The sequence below is a fragment of the Netta rufina genome (assembly GCF_964035555.1).
Source record: "Netta rufina genome assembly, chromosome: 5".
Lineage (NCBI taxonomy): Eukaryota > Metazoa > Chordata > Aves > Anseriformes > Anatidae > Netta > Netta rufina.
Window position 1 is genome coordinate 59,683,842 of NC_140128.1, and position 16,309 is coordinate 59,700,150.

The window sequence follows — 16,309 nt, forward strand, 5'->3', positions numbered from 1 at the left end:
ATCATATAAATGTTGTGTCAGCATGATATTGAGTTCCAACCTAGACAGCTGATGAAGGGTGTTAGCTTAGGCTCAGCCTAAGATTCAGGAGAGTATATAGTCCAAAGCTCTAATAAAACAAGTTTGTGCTCAGGGGTTGCAAAGAATTGCTTCATAAATGCTTGTAAAATACTCTAAAAATTTACCCACTGAAAAGACCTTCAAACAAGGAATTAGGCAAAAGATATTTAAAAACAAGCATGCAGTACAATTGTTTTAGTCTGTTATACGATAGTCCCTCTATTGTTTCTATTTGGCAAACATAGTAACTGTCTTGCATTCTGAATTCAGCAGATCCTAAACACGGATTCCAACATCATGCCAGAATACAATTTTTGGTACCAAAGATCTTTGTAAGATATGTGTTTATTGAATGATTTCTGGCCTACTGCTAGAAGCAAAAGACAAAACAATTGCTTTCAGAAAAAAAAAATCAGAGAGCCAAGTTGTCTTTAAAAACCAAACAAAAAAAAAAACAAAAAAAAAAAAACACAACACAGCATAGAATGACATCAAAAATGTATGTATTCATAAAGCTTTCCTTTTCCATAGTATCCATTGTAAGTTACAAGAAAACAGATATCAAACCTGGGTTATATTTGATCCTGCAATGTAGCGTAATGCTTCTGCAGCTTCTTCATTAGTAATCATGACTCCATTTAGATTAGTGAGAGCTTTTAATTGACCAATGACACTCAGCCGCAAAGAGGCTGGCTTGAAGAGAGAAATAAACCGTCAATTATTTAAAAAAAAAAAAAAAGAAAGAAAAAAGTGACAGTACATAACAGAGACTTCTATTTCCTTTCTGCTTCTTTCTTACTGTCAGCTCATGGATGTCAAGAGTTAGAGCTTTGTAGTGATCTTCAGCAGAGCCACTGTGTCATCCCTGCTTATGTAGTTTGCCAAAAACACATAAGACAAGGTACCTTTGGGCCAATTTTGATTATTCTGATTTTATGTGACACTGATGGTAATAAATTGCTCTAAAGTCACATGGTCTAACTCAGAAGGTTACTAATCCTGCAAAGCTCACTAATATATGAGCTGTATTAGTGTTTATTTTATAATCTGAGAGTTTCATTTATGATCTAGAAATATTGCAAAAGCCAAAAGCTTCATAGGACATATGAAAGATGTTTAAAGGATTTAGAGGCGTCATTGAAACCTCAAGACATCACCACAAACTTACCATATACATAGGGAATAAGTTAGCCTGCCCACTAGTTTAACATAAAATAAATGAAATACACATTTCTCACATGCTGAATAATAATGTTTTTGTGGATGGCATAAAGATGTATTTTGACAGTCAAGTAACCCAAACGCAATCTTTTATGAGCTAGATGGTAGCATGCATCCTCTGAAAGGTAATAAGGATTTTCTGCCTTGCTCTGAACTGATATTTAAATGTACTGATTCAAAAGGAATAAAGAACAGAGAGAAACATTTGTTCCAGAAGCTGTTTGGGCAATATAAATGTACAAGAATCAGTAAAAGGACTGAGTATTGGCTCTCTCTCTGAAGCTCCAGCCAACACATCTGTGCTGCTGCTGAGAGATGCATGCAGTAAGAGAGAGACAAACTGTATGTAATCAGCCCCAATGCTAGGAAGGATCTCTGCTCCCACCCCTTATTCAGTGCAGCTGAGCCAGCAAAATTAAAGCCATGGCTTGATTTTTGATATCTGGCACCAATAAAATTCTTATTGGAAACTGAAAAGAAAGAAATTATGCCTTAGAGACATCTCCAAATAGAAGTGCCACAGAAGTGCTACAGAATGAAGTCCTCATGAGAACAAAGACTCCATAATATGATCATAAGGCTTCTTACACTGTAAGGGCCTTAGAAGTATTAAGGTGCAGGACCAGATTTTAAGCCTACGTACCTTATACCATGGGTTGTGTGTGATGTCAAGACTTAGTAAATTGGGAGTGTGTTCATATAAAATTTTTATAACTTCCCAGGATTTTTTCAGCTGATTCCAACTCAGGTTGAAGAACTGCAGTTTGGTTAAGCCTCTTATGCCCTCAAGAGTAATCACATGGTTATGGCTTGCATCAAAATACTCCAGGTTGGGCTGCAAAACAACAAAGGTTTGAAAATAGTTGTGTGGCCAAAACTGTAGCAAGATAAACTTCAGCTGAAGTAATCAGACATGTTTAATCTTTCAACAGACTTCATCTAACCTAATGCTTTGGCTCCCTCGACAGAGACACTTATGAGTGAGATCTAGCGTGCTCCAGCCATGTCCCAGTAAAGACAACAGAGGAGCTGTTACCTGGCAGAGCACTTTGGCATTCAATGTCTACTTGACTGCCTGCCAGGAAGTTGTTGAAAGGGGAAGACCATATCTAGGGCTCATATCAAGAGCCTCCTAAGTGGCCTAAAGACAAGCTAGGAGCTGGATCCCTAAATCCCCAGTGGTAATACAGAAAAGCCCAGAGGTCCTGGCTAGGACTTATCAGCCACGTACCATGTAGCATTCTCAGGCTGAAGATGAATTACTTCTTAACCATCCTGCTCCAAGTCCATGTAGTTCAGCTTTTTATTCCTATTAATCGCCTCTACTTTGATATGTTTTGCACTTATTTCATTCCACATATTTGGAAGGAAGGGGGAGAAAAGCAGTGTGTGACCCAAATCATCAAGTAGGCCAATGCTAAACCAGGTGGAGAATTCCGTTATCCCATTCACCCCAAATGTCACTATTTGTTAAAATGAAATGACAGCTACAAAGGACAGATGGGTGATAAAGTAATACCACTGTAATATTGTGATTCAAACTGGAGACAACATCAACAGGCACCAAAACTGCTGACAGCATTCACGATTCTAGTTCAGCCCTAGCCCTCTGTTTTGTTCCACAGTGCACCTCCAGGCCCAATTCTATCCTGTAAGCCCACTCCATGATGCAAGCATATTTATGTGAGTAAATGTTTCTTTTAAACAAGAAAAAAAAGCTTAGTTTCTCACCAAGTCATAAACATCATTTAAGGAGGTAAATTCATTAAAGCTGATGATAAGCTTTCGAAGTGCTTTAAGATTAGAGATATTCTGCAGCTGACTCAGGCTGTTCCCGTGCAAATTCAAAACCTAGGTCAAAAGTACATCGGAAAGTGTGATTTTACTAGACATGCAGACAAATACTGTAATACTTCACTGCTGCCTTAAAAATGAAAAAGCTTCAACCATTGGAGTGCAATATAAACACTATCCTACTGGCAAACCATAAAAAGACTACAAAAGTTGAATGCAAAAGGTGAATGTAACATAAAATAATGAAAACACAACTGAAGGCTATGATTACTCTTCTTTCGCTTATTTGAAGACTATTACTTCCCAAAATAAAAATGGCCTGGGTAAGATGGAGAGTCAGACAGTCAATCCGTTCACAACAGAAGGAAACAATCAATCAGTTCTCTGTTTAATGGAGATGCTGAGAAGGAACTGGTAGCTTTTCAATTCTTAGAAAACAGGATGGGAAGAATGGGGCCAAGCAGACACAGGGAAGGGATCCTTAGAAAAAGGCCAAGTGAAGGAGAATTGCTAATGTTTCTCTGCAAACAGATCACTGTACGGATGGCATTTTGATAAAACAAGAACAGAATTGTTATGCTCCTTTTTCTTGTCTCTAAATAAATTTTAGAAAATAAAAAGTTTATTTGAAGATGTATAAAAATGGGATCAAAAACATAACCAGCAGGTATAAGAAACAGTATCGGCTCAATAATTATGCATATGAATGCAATGTCAGAATTATGTATACGAATTCCCATCTGAAAAAGTGTTTTTCTGTGCAGCTACTGTAACAACATACACTTCTTAAGCTTAAATCTGCAGCTTCTTTTTTTAAAAAAAAAAAAAAAGTGTTTTCTCCATGGGTTACATTCTTTTGATGTCAAATCTCACCCACCCCCACTCCCAAAATCTTTTCAAGAACAATCTGTATAATGGCATACAGTCACATATTCCATAAAATTTGATGGAAAAGATAATAGGTCATATCCTATTCTTAGATCCATTCTTCTTAACCTGTTTTTCATTGAAATTATTTGTCCCTTACACAACAGGAAAAGCAATTGTTATTTTCATAACTGACAGGCAGAGTAACAGAAGTTCTACTGATGTCAAGGAAATGTAAGCAACATCAGAAACAAACCCAAACAGAAAACTAAAAATGAACCTACTGTCTTTGGTTTAGGTCATGGGCCAACCTGAAAAAAAAAATGGTAACAATTGCATAATACATTTCTTCTACTGCAAATTTGACAGCAATCCCTCACCTGTACCTGATTGTAGATATTGACCTTAGCAACTGAAAATAGTGCTTTTTCATCTAAGTAAGCAATCTTAGGCCTCCCTTTTACTGTTGGTTCCATGTTCAAAACATCATCATCACGTTGCAAATCATGAGACGGAATAAATATTTCTGTGCTTCTCTTTCCCTCTTCCACAATTACATTGCATGTGGAAAACAGAGACTTGTCTTGGACCTATATAAAATAAGAGACACCAAAATTTGTAAACCTTATATTTTCGGCTTAAATAATAAATCTAATACTCAGCATAAAAAGAGAAGTTTGATGAGGAAATTTATGGCAATTAAGTTAGGAAATCATCTTTCTGTAACACAGACCTGCTAAAAATTGGGTTTTAAATGCCTCCTAATCAAAGTACTGCACAATGTTTTTCCTTTTATAGGTTACTGTATGCCACGCATAACTCTGGCTAAAGTTAAAAGTAAAACTGTACACTGGAATTCCTTAAGTCTAAGAATTACCATGGAGCAGTCTACAGCTGGACCACGGGCCAGGTAGACATCAGTGAATTCCACACTTTTCCTTCCTTTCCCCAGGGTAACTTAGAGTCTGAAATGGCCCTTTTCACCTTTCACCTTGGCAGCAAGTTACGAAGCTAGATGAGTGAAAGAGGAGCATTATATGGCTTACAAAAAGGAATAGAAGCAATTCTTACAAAGAAAACTTGTTCAAGAAACCAGCTGAGATTAAAATATATGTTTGGTTTTATTTTTTTTTTTATTTTTATTTTTTGCAAAGCTTCATATCTTACAATTTAAATCAAACAACTAAAAATCATTTGCTCCCTAAAGACTCCATGAAAACAAGATCTTTTCAACAGTCAATACTAACAGTTTTTACCTTACATGGTACCTCAAAGAAGGGAATTCTTACTGAGAGAGGACATAGTTTTCATCTACGTTTCCTTTATCTGTTGAAACTTACGAGGATCTTTGCTTTCTTTGCTGTACCTTTTACAGCTACAAAATAAAAGCTTCCCCTAACTTTCACTATGAGTAGAAAGTTTCTCACTGATTTCCACAGAAGTTTTTATCTGTATCTGATAGATTAGAAAGAAGAGAACCAACCTTAAACCAAAGCTCGACAGGTCCTGTGAGTAAAACAGGATTTCATTTTACCTACTTGCCCCCTTTTTTTTTTTCTTGAGCTGTGAAATCTAAGATGTGCTCTCTACTATCACAGTAGGAAAAAGCAGTTCATACCAGTGTAGTATACTCAAACTCAGCAATGTATTCTGGCAGGACGAGCTCATGGTCAAATACAAACCACTCGCACTGCCAGCCGCTGCAGTCACAACTTTTCTGTTCCAAGGGAGCCTGCAGTCCTGAAGTGGAAGAAACAGAACAAATACATTATTGCTTTTAAGCTAAGCTTGGTATTCATTTCAGAATCACAGAATCACAGAATTTCTAGGTTGGAAGAGACCTCAAGATCATCGAGTCCAACCTCTGACCTAACGCTAGCAGTCCCCACTAAACCATATCCCTAAGCTCTACATCTAAACGTCTTTTGAAGACTTCCAGGGATGGTGACTCCACCACTTCCCTGGGCAGCCTGTTCCAATGCCTCACAACCCTTTCAGTAAAGAAGTTCTTCCTAACATCTAACCTAAAACTCCCCTGGCTAGAATGTTAGTAAGTCGAAGATATCTCCTTCCATGAAGACCCTTCATATTTATTCCTTTCTGACATTAGATTTGCTTGGCCATACAGATTCACGCAGGCTAATAAAGGAGTTTAAATTGGTTATCTAAACCCCCATGTAGAATACAAAACTGTCAGATTCCAGTACAAAGATCACAGCCTGTGAAAAACTAGCTTAGCTTCTGAGATCACCAGCAGCTCTCCTGCATTGCTTTTATTGCTGCACTGTCCTAAACTACTCCAACATACTGTGGTATGATCACTTTCCAAATTTGCTTTCACTTCCTCCTAAGAAATCAAAACAATCCCAATTCCTTTATAAAGGAACACACTTTGCTCTCTGTCAGCATCTGAAAGTTTGGAAGACATACCAGAAAGAACAGGTAATGTTATTAGTCAATTACCACTTGGTGTTCTCTTGCAAAAAATAGCATAAAGCAGAATTTATCACTAAGAGGGCACACAATATGAAGATTTAATCTCGATACTTGTAACATTGCATTTACCAGCAGCAACCGTTTTTATTTTGCTTAAAAATAAGGGCTGTGGATTTTAAGGCTGAAGCTTTCTTTTGTGGTATGTACAGATGACCCTTTGCAACACTTACTCAATCCCCCTGCATGACGTGTGTATATGAACCTCCATGAATTAAGTTGCACTTAGCGTGGACTGACGGCTAAAAGCAGCATGGCACAGCTCACTTCCACTCTTTGAATAAATATTTGTTCGCATTTAGTTCACAGAAAGATCTTCTTATTTGCTATTGCCTTCAAAAACACGCATTTCAGCGGAGACTGAGTTCTCAGGAATGAAACCTCTTGACACAACCCAAAGTGAATGATGAGTTTGGAATACAAATGTTACTTTAACCTTAACTTTATGCTAACAAGTGCCTACAAATACATACCATTACTAGAAGTAGATGTATCACTTCCTAGGAATTTCCATGGCCTGAATACAGAATTAGCTTCTGGGTAGTTGCTTTGACAGATGGGACTTGCTGCATGAACTGGAGCACTGCAGCCAAGGAAAACTTTCGCAATTATTACTGTCCCTAAGTGTAGAGAGAAAAGACATTTAATGCTTCTAATTCTGGCTTGGGGATGAGGACAGAATAATAAAACAAAAATGGTGCTTAATGTTATTATAAACAAGCTACATCTTGGTCTGGATGATGAATGGTCTAATATGTATATAATACATATATATATATATATATATGTAAAATAAACACTGAATCTTTATTAATATTTATGTTTTTCATGAAAACAAACATTCTTTGGCCAAAAAAATAACACAGTGATATCCAAAGTTTGTAACTAGCTAATATTTAAAGATGTGAGACCAGCTATCATTTGGATTTGTGACCTCCAACACATAATCTCTCTCCAACAAATGGTCTTTCTTCCATACTACAGCAAACCCATTTTTTCCAAGCTCTCTAGATCACCAAGGCCAAGCAAAAGGTAGTATATGCTGTGGATAGTTTCAAGCTATATCTATCCTGAGAGATGTGTGAGAAGTCCACACTGACTGCCCTGCTGGCTAACACTAAAGGAACCCTAGATGAGCTGAGAAATGCCTCTTCTTTAGTGGGGAGCAGGGCTGGAAGAAGGAGGAGAGGTGACCTAACTTAGGTGAAGCCACATTTCTACAAAATTTTTATACTTTATAAATAATTATCTTTGAGACTTCATAGCTTTTTTTTTTTTTTTTTCTCCAAATTGGCTGAAACTTGATTATTCCTAAGCTACTAAAATGACAGCATCACACAGCATGATTGCCTAAGCCTTTTCTCTAGGAAACCAGGCTAAAAAGAGAAGGCTGGTATTTTTCCTTTCAGTGTCCAGTCCTAGACACAAATTAACCCAGTGTATTTGCACCTTTCTTCACTCTGCCTTTTTTTAGAGATGTTGGATCTTGAAAAGATCAGACATATCTAATTATATCTCAGATGAGGACATTTCCCATAGAGGCTTCAAACTCCTGTTTAGGAATTACTCCTAGCAGCCCAAGCTCTTTTTGGAGCTTCCTAATACATAAAAATGCCACTGGCACAGTTTTCAGCAGTTTCAAAGCTCCTTTCAAGTTACTTATGCCTACTCATGGCCACTTACAGTATTTACAAAATGTCCTTTGACCTGTAGCACAAAATACAGCATTTATCATCAACTTTACAATGTTGTTCCAACTTTGAATTACCATGTCTGAATGACTCCTCAGGATCTCTCTTGTTTTTGCCTTCAGCCTTGGCTTGTTGTTTCAGAAACTTTATTCTGGGACATTCACATATGCTTAGACTGTTACAGAGAGGAACAGCTTCATTTTTCTCAGACTGCTGCAAAAATTAAAGCAAGGCCCAAGTACCTTTCAATAAAAGCACCCTTAAAAATACAAAAAAAAATTTAGGTATGTAAACATACACATGACTTACAATAAGGGATGGCAGGCAGGAAAACTGAAGAATAAAGAATAAAAAGATGATCTGTGGTGTTACTTTAATAGTATGAGAGAAACAGATAAGATCAGATTGTTGGGGACAGGGCCCATCCTTCTGTATGCTTATATAGCATGCAATGTCACAAGAAGGGATCTTAGTGGGGCCTCTATAAACTAGCAAGATATAAACAATAATAAACAAAACAGGAAAATGGATACCATCCATTTACCAACCATAAAAATCCATGATATGCTTTCTGATAGCACTAGTAGGAAGAATGAAACAGGAAAATAATATTGTGTCCAAACAAATAGTAATGACAATTGCAATGTAAGTAACTGACAAAACCATTGAAACAACATGTTTCATAGGCAGCAAACACGTGAAGCTGATACTGTGGAGACTTCCAAAGGAGTCCTGCATCAGTCCCAGCAAAATCTAGAGTGTGTGGGGATTGATGAGAAGTGGTGAGTAAAAAGAGATGATTGGCAGCAAAAAGAGAAGGGGCAAGGAAGGGACAAGAAGATGACAAAGAAGTGGAAAGCACTAATCATGACATGATGGCATAAAGATGTGAAGAATGAAGCAGAAGTAAAATGGAGAAATATGATAAGAACAGAGGAAAAAGACAGAGGAAACATGAATAGAAAAATCAATGAAAGAAGAGAGAAAGAAAGAGTAGCACTTTTCTGCCTGCTCTCTTTGCCATCCTTTACTAAGCAATAGCATTCTTCTGTCCACAATGCAGCATACCGTATATATTTCCAGATCCTGGAAACCATCTTCCAGTATATGCAGCAGCTGCTTTTCCTTAACTGGCAATTTAGGATTAAATACATAAAAGAGATACTCCATCTTCTCTTTGTAGTTTCTTAAGAAGAAAAGACACAGGGAAAGACTTCAGGTTTTCATTACACTGTTGCAAAAGCAGGCAAGAGACAAGAACAGCTATTCTAATCAGATATCGTTTACACATGCACACAATATTTACTAAGAATAACAGAGTATAATTCTGATTCTATAATATTCACATTTACAGTAATCACAAGATCACTTGCAAGATAAATTTTTCTTTCCTGACTCTTCATAAGTGGTAAAAGCAGTCTCCATCCCCTATATTATATTAAAAAATAAATAAATAACCTATTTAGCTTGTCATGGTTTTGGCTGGGATAGAGTTAATTGTCTCTGTAGAGGTTCATAGGATGCTATGTTTCAGTTTTTTGATGAAAACACCACGGATAACACACAAATGTTTTAGCTGTTGCAGAGCAGTGCTCACACAGAGCTCCTTGTGATGCTCCTTTCTGCTCCTTGTGCTCTTTTTCCAGCAAGGGAGCCGGGGTGCACCAGGAGCTGGCCTAGACTGGCCAAAGGGATGCCCCATGCCAAGTGGCACCGTGCTCAGCAATAACTGGTGGAGGAAAGACGGAGGAAGTGCAGGATGTTCAGAGTGATGACGTTTGCCTTCTGGAGAACCTGTTACACGCAATGAGCCCTGCATTCCTGGAACTGGCTGAACTCCTGCCTGCTGATGGGAAGTAACAAATTAATTCATTGCTCTGTTTGTATATATGGCTTTTGTTTTACACGACAAACTGTCCTTATCTCAAGCCAGGAGTTCTCACACTTTTACCTTTCCAATTCTCTCTCCCATTCCACTTGGGGAAAGTGAGTGAGTGGCTGTGTGGTACTTAGTGGTCTGCCAGGGTTAAACCACAACACCTGTGGAGGAACAAGTCTTAAATTTGGTTAGATCCCTAGCAGGAAGACAGCAATAACTCAACATGAAGGAGAATAATGCAATTTATGTTGACAGCAGATCTGGAAAGCCATACAAACACTACATAGCTGTTGGTAGCTGCTCTTTTCTTCCCAATTGTTTTTTTATTTTTTTTCCTCATGAGTGCCAATTCTGGTGACTTATGACACTACAGTTTGAGTGTCAGCAGGTTAGTTTGAGTATTTGATTAATTCTTGCAGGACTTCTCTGCCGAAATGAGCATCAGACCACACGGTTTCAATTTAAGAACAGTGGCCTAATCCCTGTATAATTGCGTTTTAGGGAAGATGTATAAATTGTTTGGGATCAACAAGAACAGGCTGTAATACACATGAACAGATCTGATCTGGCTAATCCATTCTAGGAGTTAACACATGAGATAGTTCTTCATACATACAGGAGGATATCCTACCAACATTTTACAGAATGCATTGAGGAGCTACCTGAAAAGTTTTTTTCTCTCCAGGTAATATGAAAAGAACTCCCAAAACCATTGGCTGTGCCAATCTGACTTTCTCATAACCAGAAAAAAATCACAGGAATAGGGTAATAGAATAATCTGACATTGATTAATAGCTTAAATAATTTGAGTAAGGGTCATTTCATGTTTCCAACTTTATGTGAAGGGCAGCAAGGGATGAACAAATCTACATGTATTTCTTGTTGTATTGGAATGAACCAGAAGCTTAATAGTGGTGTTTCAGCTATGGGGATAAATAACTTTAAGCTACAGACTTAAAGGAAGAAAACTAGTAGTACAATAAGATCATCTCTGCCCTCCTCTGAATGTTTGTCATGGTTACACTTCTGTAAAAGGCAGCTTCTGTCTCCCAGGACCTACAGAACTAGGAAGTATGTCCCAACTTTCTCACGCTCTTTTGAAGGTCATGAATTTTATATTTAACTTGTTTTATTTATTCACACATAGAAATCACACACACATCTACATATAACGTCAAATAAGCTTTCACACACACATAAACATAGTAAATGCACATACAAAGATTAAAAGCACTCTATTAACTGTACTAAAAATCATAACTTACATAAATAACTCACACATCAAATCATCAAACTCCTCATTATTGCAAAGAAAGAAATGGATGCAAGCAGGAGCTCTGTCTCATAGTTACAAGTGGGCAACCGGGTGTCTTAAGACAGTGGAGATGCTGTGCTCCACTGGAGACACAGTTCTACAAGCAGCTTTGGGCAGATAATTACCAGTGCTTACAATAAAAACCACAGTTGCATCATGTCTCAGTTTGATTCTTAGAAGGCAGTGAAATAAATTTTGAAATTTGTGTTATCGTGCTCATTAATACTTATGTAGAAAAACTGGGCTAATCTGCAAGGATATAAATCAACGTCTCGATGTGTATATGCTCTCCTGTGATACAAATGAAATACAGATGCGTATACATCCAGGTGGGCTTTGTTTTGTTTGTTTCTGCATGGTTCATTTACTGCTGCTTTCAGGAATCTGACCATTCATAACAGCACTTACTCTGTTTTCACAACCTTATTAGGAACAGATGAGGTAAGACCCAGATTCTAACGTTGTAAGTCTAAACCAACTCTCCTATCTGGTATTTTCTATCAAGACATGGACCTTTGAAGACCAAGAGCCAGTCAGAGAAATACCAAACACAGGGACTGTGGCAAACTTTGTCTCACCTTTATATGTGCAAAAGTGGCCCAAAATTCTTAATAATCCTAAATTATTTGATGCTTTGCAAAATCTTTCTGTTCCTTGAAATCATTAGGTTTACTTTGATCACTTGCCAATGTTACAGTAAATAGCACTTAGGACTTAGGCACTTACTCTGCTACATGGAAAACTTCTTTTTCCAGAAACGTTTGAAACTTCTCTTCAAATTTCAGCCTCAGAATTTGATTGTGCACTCTAAAGATGCGGTTTATTTTCACTCCCGTGATACCATATGCTCCGAAGTCCCAGGTACAAAATCGTGATTGAATTAGTTCACAGCAGGAACTAAACCTGTGTGCAGAAATGCACAAAGACAGTAAGTTAATAATATTTTGTTCTGGTTTTGCACTGAATTTTTCAGTGCAACTTACGCTATTTTATTCTTTTTCCTATCCAAAAGGAAGAACCACAAACAGTATCTCTAGCCCATTTCATTCCATTCCAACTTTATTCGCTCAAATGGAGACATAGAAGTTTACCTAGCTTTATTTGAATGCCGTATTCAAAGTTAAGCATCAGTACATAATCATCTGTGACTCAGTGTTCCTTTCTTCTATTTGCACTGTTTTATTAAAACCTGTTTAAGTCCTACTGCACTACTCAAATGAGCAGTTCTACCATACTAAGTGCAATCATGCATCAAGTAAGCATGGTTTGCAAGAACCTACAACAGTTTCTAGAGTAAAACTTGAGGAGGAAGAGATGGCCCATTGGCTAGCTGGGAACCTGGAGACAGAAGCTCAGTGTTCTGTTCTGGCACCTATGACCTGTGGTACAGAAATCAGGTCACTTAATAAATACGTGGCCATTTTCTGTGTCTCACCAGTAAGGTGATAAGCTCCTGTGCTTCCATCTGGTACTGTAAAATTCCTTAATAATTATATGATAGTCAGACACCTTAAGAAGAACTCCAACCTAGAAATTCAAGAGGTTCCACAGTTTTTTAAATCAGTGGATTTCAATCAGTGGAAAGTTTTCTTTTAGAAAGAAGATATACAAACAGCGAGAGTTATTATCTTTATCAAAAAGATTCTGTACTAAGATTACTCATTCAAAAGCCTTGGGATTGGCTTTCACCCCTACAATAGTAATTTATTAAATTTAAAACAAAAACATTTATTGGTTGTCTAAACAAGAAGATTCTTGGCTTTAGAAAGTAGCATAAAAAGTAAGCAGAATGCTATTTATAAACAACCTCAAAGTACACACAGGACTACCTGCAGCTCTAATAAACATCCCTGAACACAAAAGGAAAGCTTAGCTGAGGTGGACAAGCTTGGTGTACTCAAGCAGAAAACAGTCCTTGAAATACTGCCAACCTACATTTGAATCTCCCCTCAACTGAGCATCAAGGTTATTCACACAGAGATTATGTAAGCAACTTCTAATGCTTCTTCACAAGTAAAGCTCTCTAGGAACTTGGAATGATCACTATCACTGTCATTACAAAACTACCGGGCAGCTTGCTTTTTCTTTTGTGTCATGTACCCCCCTTAAAAAAAAAATCAAAAAAAAAAAATCAAGGCCTTCAGAAATTGGTAATAAAAAATATATAGAGAGACAACTACAGCCACCACCACCAAACTTTGTGGACTCAAAGCCTAATACACCCCTGAGACAAGTAGAAGGATAAGTTTCTCTACAGCTACCACCTTCAAACGGCATCTATGCAGAGCACAAAAGTTTCAGAAAAGTCCAAATCCTTGCAATACGCTTACTTTGTTAAAAATGATTAACTTCGAATCATAAGAAACCTGTTCTAGTTTGAAGTATCTTGAAAAGTTTACCAGGGATTATTTGATAAGCCTTCTTCAAAGCGAACGTTTCCCACTGTTTCCAATTCCATCAACAAAAATTGTACTACCAAATTAAAACTCTTCTTCCTCTTCTTAATTTCCATTTGATAATCTTTTTCAACTCTGCAAAAAGAAACTAGAATTTTGCTGGAATAATGTATCAAGGACATGCATAAAACGAGAGAGTTATTTTTTTTCCTTATCTTTCTTCTCTTCCCCCCACTCCCAAACAACAATATTTAAAAAAAAATAAAAGTGACAGATAACAGATTACAACTGTGGATAGCAAGGTCCTGTAGTGATCACAACAGGAAACTTTATCACTTTTACCCTCGACACTGTGCTGTAATCCTTAACTTATGAGAATCACCTCTTTGAGTAAGAGGTGTTCTCAGTTTGCTATTTGGTATTCGTGATCTCAGCAGAAATTGCAGTACTAATAAGACCATCCTGGGCTTGAGTTCAGTGTGAGGCACTGGACTGAAATCAGTGACAAGCAAAGGCAACAAGTTTCACAGTACGTTTAAGTTCTTCCACTTCTCCATCAGTTATTCCTTCCTTTCCTCCTCTTTATGAGCAGGCTTTTAAAGTGTGCTACTTCAGGATACTATTTCTGCTCAAACGCAAAAAACAAGTGGTTCAATTTTTTTGGAGCCTGAGGCATGACAGACTCTTTCTACTACATTTGCCAATAGGAACAATCTTTCTTGGTCTTTTATATCAAACCAAAGAAAAAACTAGACTTTCTACCCTTCAGAAGAGAGCCATTTCTTCCTTCATGAAAATTCTGTAGAATGAGCTTCAGCCCCATGCTGGCATCCAACACCAGGTCTGTGGTATCACTGATACCCTTCGCATGCCCTACTGTGAGGGACTGTGTGCACGCCTCGTGCTGGCAACTGACTTTAGAGTGTATCTGACTCATGAAGTACTTAGCCAGAAACAACAATGACAAGAAGCTGCAGCCATTAAAACCACATTGGAATTAAAAGGGGGAAAACAAAACAAACTGCAGCATTTTGCTGGAGCTCTCTCTTGTTTAAAGGCCCAGAAATCTTCTCCAAGCACCAGTCTGATATAATTACTCATCCCAGATGTTCTTGTTCAAACATTTCCACATATACTAAGACCACGGACAGCATGAATGGCAACATCTACCTGCTAGAAACTGGCTTGAATCTAATAACTGAGACCACATAAGAATTGCCACCTTAATGATATTTGCAATACTCAGTTTGGACATCGTCCAAAACAAGCAGGAAACAGGCACCATGTCCTATTGCTAATTTCCTAACCATCAACCACAGTCATACCCAATTATTGTTTGAAAATATCAGACTTCTGTTTTTACACAATTCAGTAAACATACTCATCCAGTTTTCTGTTCCAGAATGTTATTCTTTCCTTCATGGCATTTATTTTTCCTATGAATGCCTTTTCTGTATCGTCAGTATCATGAACTGGATTTTCTGTTTCCAAATCCTTACTCCTTGGAGATTCATTCCTTGATGTTTTATCCAACATTTCCAGCTTGGCCAGTTCACGTTCCAGCTGATAAAAATACCATACCATGGTTCAGAGGCAAGAGACTAACTTAAAGTATGGCAGGAAACTTATCTTACATTTTCTCAATAGATAAGCCCTCTAAATGTGTACTATAAAGCATACCTGTAATCATTAAATCAGAAAATTATTTCTAAAAATTCAAAATCTTTTGTCAATCGAAAAAGATGAATTACTCAACCAAAGGGACAGCTTTGCTCTGAGTAGCTGCATGTATTTTTCCGTTGTATCCTGGCTCAAATCCGAGTTCTATTCATATCAATTAGACCATTGTTTTTTCCAGGCAGGACCAATTCCTCAATGTGACTTCATCACAAATCAAGTATCAGCAAGTAAAAGAGAATTAGAAGGTACTGTTAAAATGGAACTGCTGCTTTTCTTCAAACACCTAAGGGCAGGGATCATTTCTCTCCCCATGTTTGATCATTGTGTGACAGCAATTACTCACTGTTGAGTTGAAGCAAAACTCTTTGCATTATTTTCTAAAAGGTAAACCTTTAGAATCTGTTGACTGTTGATCAAAGCACTTTTAAGGGGTCCTATTTATGCAATCAGCAATATTTTGGTCAGTTATTTCTATACAGACATATGTGCAAAGAGCCCATGCAAAGTGCATTGAGGACCTACTAGGAATGCTTACAAACTGATGTAAAGAGTGGTTGCACCAATGCAACTGGAATCTGATTCATTATGTTGATTATACCATTCTTGAAGGGGAATAGAGTACTCAATTAGAAATCAGGAAAAAAAAAGTACAAACAAAACAAAACAAAAACAAACACAAAATACAAGCTTAGGTGAGGAAAAAAACCACTTCCCAACATGGAAAAGCGTCCTATATCAGGATGAACACAGATCCATTATAAATGTTCATGGTATCAACTAGAACAGGCAATAATCACAATAATCTGGGAACTCAGCACAAAGGTTCTTTGCAAACACCCGTACTGGATGAATAAAAGCAGCAACTTGAAATTCAGTTTACCATATTAGGTAAATATCCTACCTAGTCTACTCT

At 37.4% G+C, this 16,309-nt stretch overlaps 1 protein-coding gene across 1 annotated transcript in view; it reads right to left on the reverse strand.

Moving 5' to 3' along the window:
- LRRC9 (leucine rich repeat containing 9) overlaps window positions 1-16,309 on the reverse strand; it is a gene marked incomplete at both ends in the record, with an annotated part of 72,727 nt that overhangs the window by 48,323 nt on the left and 8,095 nt on the right. The window contains 11 exons of the mRNA XM_084288011.1: window positions 628-753; window positions 1,925-2,116; window positions 3,013-3,132; window positions 4,323-4,532; window positions 5,561-5,682; window positions 6,909-7,055; window positions 8,204-8,339; window positions 9,195-9,312; window positions 12,047-12,223; window positions 13,720-13,851; window positions 15,098-15,279. Coding sequence (XP_084144137.1) covers window positions 628-753; window positions 1,925-2,116; window positions 3,013-3,132; window positions 4,323-4,532; window positions 5,561-5,682; window positions 6,909-7,055; window positions 8,204-8,339; window positions 9,195-9,312; window positions 12,047-12,223; window positions 13,720-13,851; window positions 15,098-15,279 — 1,662 coding nt within the window. The remainder of the gene's footprint in view (window positions 1-627; window positions 754-1,924; window positions 2,117-3,012; window positions 3,133-4,322; window positions 4,533-5,560; window positions 5,683-6,908; window positions 7,056-8,203; window positions 8,340-9,194; window positions 9,313-12,046; window positions 12,224-13,719; window positions 13,852-15,097; window positions 15,280-16,309) is intronic.